We start from the raw sequence: 9,227 nt of genomic DNA on the forward strand, positions 1-9,227 counted from the left end.
GCTGAGTTTGCTTTCTTTCTAACCGCAAGGACTTGTTTTTGCTAATTATTTCCTTATCTTGGGTTCCAATGTCCAGTTTGAGATATATTGTCCTCCAATGTCCTGTTTAAAATATATTGTCCGTACATCTGTTTCCTGTCCTATACATAATGTTCTGTTTACATTTTATTCCTCCTTTATCTCAACTTCTCTAATCAATCCCCCCTTTTCTTGCCCCATGCAAATTCTTTTGCATTAAATGCCTTTATCATTAGCGGTAATGTAGTAAAGTAGGTGTCTGAATAACATACATACAAACACAACTAGAACAATCAAAACTTGTCCTAACCATTGAAAGTTGGGTAACCACGAGGTTAACTTATTCCATATTTCTTCAAAGCCCCGCGAAAGGTTATCCTTATTAATCTCATTGTTTGTTTCCATATTTCTTCCAAGTCGGTAGAGACCCTTCCACTTTGGTCTATGTACATACAACAGCTTGTATTAACCACCGTACAAACCCCTCCTTGAGCCGCTAACAATAGATCAAGGGCCATCCTATTCTGTAACACGACCTGAGATAAACTGGATATCTCTTCTTGTGCCGCCATAACATCCAAAGTTCTACTCTCCAGCCTTTCTATTATGGCGGAGATGTTGACTATCGTTTTCTCCAATTCACTTACCCCTAGCCATGGGATAAACCATCGAACAAAACTATGAAAGGCGGTGGGTCTCTCCACCAGTGGATTGCTAACCTCCCGTCCAATTCTCCGAAAATGATTCCTTAGATAACCTCGGGATAATCCAACATGTACTGTCATATTGGGGACTACCGCCCCAAGGGTGCAAGTCCCTTTCCAATTTTCAGGCAACACCTTTCGGGCCGTATTATTGCATAGCCAATACCATCCCTTTCCCTCTGGTACCGGCCAGCTGGTTGAGTTCTCCCAACCGCTAGGAGTGCTAATATCTATTGTTCGATTGCAGGACGTTTGATTCCCCACGTAAGTAGTATTTGTATTTATACAGTCCTGCTTTCCCATACCTTTAGGTGGATTGCATCTCTGCACGCATGTGTAATATGATTCTGATGGTGTGGGGCTACTTACTTCTAATCCTAAAGCCTCCTCATACTTTCGACTCCAAGAAGTATTCACCCATAAATTAGTCCAAGATATATTTGCAGGTAAGGGGATTCCAATTAATGATACACCCTTGTTCCCATGCTCTGGCATATGGGTACATACCCAACAATTCGTCCTATTAATAGCTTGAGATATTTTCTGTACTAGGGACAGATGTAAGTTCTCATCCCAGGCCGCCCAACCTGAACCTGAGAACCATATTCCACAATCATTAGGATCTGGAGAACCACAACTTGACTGGCCCAGTTGGAGTAGCGGTCCATATTTTCCCAGGTGTCTTCTTCACCCTTGAATAGTGGATCCAAGCTGCTTGCTCCTTGATCTTGATAGCAGTATGCGTTGTCAGCAGCACTTGGTATGGTCCCGTCCACTTTTCCTCCAAAGGGTGACCTGTAAATACTTTTATATACATATATTCCCCAGATTTAAAGGGATGGATTGGTTGGTCCAACCCTGTAGCCCTGGTTCCTAAAACAACTTTAGATATTTGATCTAGCTGTTTTTGGAGACCCACCAAATAATTATATAAGTATCCTGTCCCCAATTGCGTTAAATCCTCCCCGCTAAACAAGAACTGATAGGGCCTTCCGTACAGTATCTCGAAAGGACTTACATTTTCCTTTATCCGTGGTTTTACTCTAATTCTAAGCAAAGCTAGAGGTAGAGACTGAGGCCATGGCAAATTAGTCTCTTGTCCTATTTTGGCTATCTGTTGTTTGATTAAGTCATTCATCTTCTCCACTTGTCCGCTTGCCTGTGGTCTGTAAGGGGTATGGAGCTGCCAATCTACCCCTAGGACCTTACTTACTTGTTGAACTATTTGCGCACAAAAATGGGAGCCCCTATCTGAGGACATTGCCGCCGGAATTCCAAACCGTGGTATTATCTCATTTAATAAAACCTTGACCACCTCCCTTGCCTTGTTAGTTCGACAGGGAAAAGCCTCTGGCCACCCTGAGAAAGTATCTGTTAAAACTAACAAATATCGATACCCCCCCTTTTCTAGGCAGTTCTGAAAAATCAATTTGCCACTGCTGTCCGGGGTACTTTCCTTTACTGATCACTCCAAATTTTATTCTATTTTCTCTGTTAGGGTTGTGGTGCAAACACTACATTGCTGGGTTACCTATTTTACCACAGTATACAAATTTCTTCCCACTAAAATGCGACTCAGATTTTTATACAATGTGTCTGCTCCCCAATGAGTCTTATTATGTTCTGCCAGAACCGTAGGCCATATTAAATTAGAGGGTAGTACAGCTCTATTATCTTTCAAGTATACCCATCCGTCAATCCTTGCTTTTCCTCCCAAGTCCTCAATTAACTTTTGATCTTCCCATGTATATCTAGGTTCCTGCCCTCCACCTAGAGTTTGTATTTTACCGTCTGGTATTAAAGTAAGCGCCTCCACCTCAGCCACCTCGGCCACCCTTTTCGCTTCCTGATCAGCCAATCGATTCCCTACCTCGAAGTCGGCAGTTCCTCTTTGGTGTCCCCGGCAGTGCATAACAGCCACTTTCTCTGGTTGCTTTCCTGCTTTCCTGCTGCTAGTTCCAATGCCCGCGTAAGGGCGACTATTTCTGCTTTCTGAGCAGACGTCCCAGGGGGTAATGGTTTTGATTCAATTACCTGTTGAGTGGTTGTCACCGCATACCCTGCTTTGCGTTGTCCTTGTTTCACAAAGCTGCTTCCATCAGTATACCATGATTCATCCGCGTCTTCCAAGGGCTCCTCTTTGAGATCTGGTCGGCTAGAATACACAGTTTCCATAGTTTCGATACAATAGTGGACCACTAGCTTGTCAGGAGCGTTGCTAAGGAAAGAAGCTGGGTTCACAATGTTAGTAACCACAATTTCTACGTCATCTTGCTCCACCAGTATCGCTTGGTATTTTAAAAATCTTTGAGGGGATAACCAGTGTGCCCCTTTCTGTTCCAAGACTGCCGAGACAGTGTGTGATACCAGCACGGTTATCTTCTGTCCCATAGTGAACTTCCGAGCCTCCTGTATATTCATGATAACAGCGGCCACTGCTCGAAGGCAACCTGGCCAACCTTTACTTACTTCATCCAATTGTTTAGAAAAGTAGGCCACAGCTCTCCTGTAGGGGCCCAACTTCTGTGCCAGCACCCCCAGAGCCATCCCTTGTCTCTCACAGGAGTACAACCAAAAGGGTTTAGACAAGTCCGGTAGACCCAAAGCTGGTGCTCGCATTAGCTTCAATTTAAGCTTCTTAAAGGCAGCCTGTGCTTCCCCCGTCCAGACCAATTTTGATTGGTTATTCTTGATGAGGTCATATAGGGGTTTTACAATTAGTCCATAATTATTAATCCATAGACGGCACCAACCTGTCATCCCTAGAAAAGTTCATAATTCCTTGATGGTCTGTGGTTCTGGGGTACGGCAGATAGCTTCTTTCCGTTCTGTTCCTAACTCCCTTTGTCCCCTGAAATCTCAAACCCCAAGTAAGTTACACGTGGCTGAATCAGCTGAGCCTTCTGTTGAGTGACTCGATATCCATTCAAACCCAGAAAATTAAGGAGACATCGTCCATTGCATGCAGCTGCTCCTATTCTCAGTGGCTATCAAAAGTTCATCAACATATTGCAGCAGAACTCCTTCGGTGTCTGGGGCCTCCCAACCCTCAAGCTCTTTTGCTAGTTGATTCCCGAAAATCGTGGGGCTGTTTTTGAATCCCTGCGGCAATACGGTCCAGGTCAATTGAGCCCTTTGTCCCAAGTCTGGATTTTCCCACTCAAAATCGAAAAGCTTCTGACTTTCTGGGGCTAAAGTCAGACAGAAGAAGGCATCCTTTAAATCCAGTACGGTAAACCAAACTAGATTATCCTTTAATTTAGTTAGCAGTGTATAGGGATTCGCTACCACAGGGTGTATATCTTCAGTGATCTTATTTATAGCTCTTAAATCCTGCACCAATCTATAGCTCCTCCCATCTGGCTTCTTAATTGGCAGTATAGGAGTATTATATTCAGATTCACACTCAACCAACAACCCATATTGTAAAAACTTATCTACTATCCCTTTAATTCCTTTCCTATCCTCTATTCTTAGGGGATATTGCTTAATCTTAACTGGCCTTTCTCCTGGCTTTAGTCTAACCACTATAGGGGCCGCATTTTTGGCCCGTCCAGGAACATCAGTGGCCCAGACTCCCGGGTAAACTTGGTCTAGAATTTCTGAAGTCACTCCACCGATAAGGTCTGCTTGTATTAGCGTTAAGCTTAGCACGGTTATCAGCTGTTCTTCTCCCACTTTTAACCCAACCTTTCCTTTTTCAAAAACTATTTCTGCCTCCAGCTGTTCCAGCAGATCCCGCCCTAGTAAAGATTTTGGAGATCCTGGTAAATATAAAAACCTATGTATTCCCATCTGTTTTCCTAATTTATATTTTAAAGGCCTCAGGAAAAAGGCTCTTTCGTGCTGGCCCATAGCTCTTATTACAGTTACAAAAATCCTTATCCTCCGGTATTAATTTCTGGTTTAACACAGAGTAGGTCGCTCCTGTGTCAATTAAAAACTCCACCTCCTGTCCTAACTTCCCTAGCTCAATTTTAACCAGTGGATCTGCTAGGGTAGAATCCCCCGGTCTACTTCATTGATCAGGAGATACACTAGCTATCCTTGGTCTGTTCTCCTCCCGTTGTTTCAGACATTCCCTCTTCCAATGACCCACTTCCCTACAATATGCACACTGATTCAGTCTCAGGGGAGGCCTTGCTGACCTTCCCCCTCTTCCATTCCCTCTTCCTTTACTCCGAAAAGGCTCTTCTTGCTTCTGTAAAGCCGCAACAGTTGCCGCGGCAATAGTCTTACCCAGCCTTTGTCTCTCATTCCCTTCTCGATTCCTAAATACCCTCCATGCCTCTTCCACTAACCTCTCTAAATCCCTCACATCTGGTTCCTTCATCTTTTGAAGTTTCCGTCTTATATCCTCTGCCGATTGTCCCAGAAATAGCGATACCAGCTGAAGCCTACCTCCTTCCAAGGAAGGATCTAACGTTGTAAATTTTTGCATTGCTGTTCTCAAACGATCAAGAAATTCTGACGGAGTCTCTGTTTGGCCCTGTTTTACATTATACAATCTGGACCAATTTACAGACTTAGGTATCGCATTTTCTAGAGCAATCCTTATCCATTCCTGATACCTTTTCAACAATCTATAGTCATTCTCATCATTATAATCCCAGTTTGGGTCCACCCTAGGTACGTATGTTTCTGCTGTCCCTGGCAAAACCCTGATGTTACTTTTGTCTGCACCTGGGTCCGAGCAGTTTTTACTACCAGCTGTTTTTCTGTCTCCGACAGAGCTGCTAGCATTATTTCTATATCTTTCCAATCTGGGTCTAAATTTTTCACAATTAGTTCAAATCTTCGAGCCACGGCTCTGGATCATCCCGGTATCCTTTCACAGCTTCCTTCCATGAATCTAACTTAGCGGTTGTGAAAGGTGCTTTTATCCGGGCTGGCCCATTAGCCCCCATAGCTTGCCGTAACGGGGCTTGAATAATAGGTCCGACCTTACTTTGGGTTCGGGCCATGATCGGGGTAAAATTCTCATCCCCCCTCCTTTCATCCTCCTTATTTACCCTAACGTTCCCTGGGCTTACCTCCGCACCCCGTTCTAGTGTCTGAGGTGGGAGGACATAATCCTCTATTCTCTCCTCTGGTTCACTTAATTTCAAACATCTCTGCCCAATACTGCATGCCGAACAACATCTCTTCATTTTTCCTGCCCCTTCCTTTTTCATGTCCTTTTCTACTGCCAGGATCAAAGGATCCTGTGGGGCTAAGTTAATTCCACACTCCTTCTGCCATTCCGTGTGGTTTCTCAAGGTGAAAAACATATCTGCATAGGACACCTCACCCCTTTTTCCCTCTCTCCTTAAAAACAACATTAACCGCAATAACGTATTATAATTTATAGTTCCATTAGACGGCCACTTTTCCTCACATTCCAGCTTATAGAGTGGCCACCACTGATTACAATATTTTATTAATGTTTTCCTATTTTCAGTCCCTCCAGGGGATCCTCCCATATCCTTCCAATGACTTAATATACAACCTAACGGGCTTTTCTTGGGGATTTCACCACTTTGCTGCCCTCCCATTTTATGAAAGAATGTCACAGAATACACACAGGTATATCCTTACAACAACAACACCAGAAACCCACCAAAATTCCTAACAACACTGCCGTAGCACTTATCCCGATGATCAATGTCAAATTCCACATATAACAGATTCGTTAACCCGAAATAAACAGTTCCAATTCCAAATGGACCTCAAGAATGACCTCTTTCCTTGAGGTCCTCCCAACATATACTTATGATGTTAACCACAAAAGTATATACCAAATACTGTATTGCAGAAGATCACCTTCCGACCTACAGACAGTTCCAAAATTTTTTGGAAGTTTTGGTCTACCAAACAAACAAACCAAAATAAAGAATATACTCACTTACAATGATGGGGTCCTTGTCTGCCTCCGCAGTGATCCGGTGAGTTGAGGAGTCCCTCCGGGAAATCCCAGGGGTACCCTAGGGAGTCCTGTTCCCAGCGGGTCCTGCGGTCCGACAGAGGAGAAGTCCCATCTGGGGTGCCAGATTGATTCAAAGATCAGAAATCCAATTTCTTTAAGTGGTATATTCTTTACTGCAGCGCTGGATGCACGGGGGATCTCTCCGCCTATCGTGCATACCCAAAGTGAAAAGCCGTCCCAAATTTATACAGCAGAGTGATGAATATTTTATTAATGCCTATACATATTCATTATCTAACCCCGCCTACTCTCGCTTCTCATGCTAATTAGTTTTTTGTGTCCTGCATCTGCGCAGATCCTCTCGGTGATTTGGGCAGTGGTTGTCAGGTCGTGGGTGGTGGTCTTAGGGAGGAAGGCCATAAGTCTTCCTCACAGTGTACTTTTTACCCTTGGTCAGGATTCTGCTGAGTTTGCTTTCTTCCTAACCACAAGGACTTGTTTTTGCTAATTATTTCCTTATCTTGGGTTCCAATGTCCAGTTTGAGATATATTGTCCTCCAATGTCCTGTTTAAAATATATTGTCCGTACATCTGTTTCCTGTCCTATACATAATGTTCTGTTTACATTTTATTCCTCCTTTATCTCAACTTCTCTAATCAGTTGTAAAGCCTCTTTGTGGGTATGTGTGGAGGGGGATTGCAGTGTGAAGTGTGGGCGGCCTCCTGTCAGTGGTGGGCCTCCAGGTCCTGTCACAGGCCCCATTACCCAGAGGCGCAGGCAGATGCTGCTAGCTTTTTCAACTTCTCCTTCCGATGTCCTGAATTTGTTTAAATTAGGGCTGTCTGTCACCTGACCTGGTTCAAATCATAGTTTAGTTCAAAGAATTAATGATTACAGAAAGATGATGAACCATGAGAAATTGTTACCCTTCTAAATATTAAGACCATTGTCTGCATTAGTGTTTTATCTGCAGGTGAGGTGATTTTTCTGTCCTTTTGTTAACCTTGGATGGCTTCTGAAGTCCTAGGTTACTAAATAAACTTCTGTTTTCAGTTCGTTTCATGCTGTTGAAGTAGTACTGGAGTGGAACCAGGGCTCCTCTCTAATACAGAGAGAGGTTCCTGCCCAGTATCAGCTTCAGTGCTGATGCCTCTGACGTGATCTAGCTGAAACTCTGGCCCAGTGCTCACAGAGAAACCTCCTGTCACCAAAAGAGTGGTTCTTGTCTGCTAAAATAGATTTTATTTTTATTACTGTTAAGAGTGTTCTGCCTGTGGAGGTCATGTTTCTTCCTGAAACATGAATGTGGTTACTTGCAGAGGTGAAAGGAAGACAGTACAGCTGTCATGTTTTACAGTCCCCTGATGGCAACAGGGAGGCCTCTCATGTTGGCGCATGAGGTACTGGTATGTGTTGTTGATGCTTCATGCCTCTGAGTCTGTGGAAAGCAATGGACAGCAATGAAAGGGGTGTTAAACACAACATCTAAATGTTAAACTTTTAAGAACTTAATGTTATCAGGTCATGGTTTTGAAACCCTCTCACACTCGTCCTCTGGGGCAATTTAGCTCAACTGACCTTTGTATTCTTGTAAAAGCAGCCATTTTGATCAAACAAGAGGCCTGTTACATCAGTTGCCTAAATGAATATTCATGAAGCCAAGGTTGCAATCCTGACTACATTCTGGTTAAAAAATGAGTAGAAAACTTACTGAGTTGCTGTGCAATTGTGTTTACACTGAGCAGCTTTTTCTTAATACAATGAATCTTGCTCCATAAGGCATTCTCTCAGCTGTCTGTAATGCAGCTGAAAACTCCTTTCTGTGAACTGTACTCATGTTTTCTTCTTTAAAGGTCCACCCTTACAGGAAAACTAGAATTTATATACTACAGTAAAATCTTAAAGGGCTCTTCACTGAATGAAAATGTGCTAATGTATTGAACAAATCACAGGAATGAATACAGGTTACCACAGATTTTGTCTTGTTAAAAAATACTGGCAAAAAAGCACCAAATAAGGTCTGGTTTAAATCAATTTTTTTAACTGTAGTTTCACAGTGATTAACATCTAGAAATAAATTCCTTTGAAGACTGTTTCTCTCTCTCTCAAAATGCACAATAGCATGTTTAGTAAAAAGTACTGCAGGAGTATTTTTGGTTTTGAAAACGTATTAGCTATCTAGTGTAAATACGCAAAAACTGAAATTCTTGATTTTTTTTTCCAAATGATTACTTTCTGATTAAAAAGTGGTAATATGTTATTTAATAATGAGCTTTAGAAATTATAACTAGAGCAGTGACTTTTAAATCCGGTTATGGTATCTACTTTAAATAAATCTCTTAGCCCATCCTACCTATTACTTGCCAAAAGATAAGGATCGGACAATTCGCTAGTAGAATAAATTGCTTGCTAGTGCCTGGATGCCTTTGAAGAAGATGAAATATAAAATAACATGAAAAAGTGAGGCTCTTCTCTGCTTTTCTCTTCCTCCCTTTGACCTCTAGAGGTAACAGACATTTGCACTAACATTTGTAGGAGTCTTATTCTGCATAGCCAAACTGAAGCTGAATTAGCACTTGTTTCAGTGGGTCTAGCAATA

General features: G+C 42.6%; 1 protein-coding gene across 1 annotated transcript; it reads right to left on the minus strand.

Moving 5' to 3' along the window:
• Window positions 1-234: 234 nt before the first annotated feature.
• Window positions 235-1,217, minus strand: LOC118246508 (syncytin-2-like). Its single transcript, XM_035543648.1, is given in 2 exon segments — window positions 235-389; window positions 392-1,217. Coding segments are annotated over 2 exon segments (981 nt in total).
• Window positions 1,218-9,227: the final 8,010 nt, after the last annotated feature.

Source organism: Cygnus atratus, chromosome 12 (genome assembly GCF_013377495.2).
Source record: "Cygnus atratus isolate AKBS03 ecotype Queensland, Australia chromosome 12, CAtr_DNAZoo_HiC_assembly, whole genome shotgun sequence".
Taxonomy (NCBI): domain Eukaryota; kingdom Metazoa; phylum Chordata; class Aves; order Anseriformes; family Anatidae; genus Cygnus; species Cygnus atratus.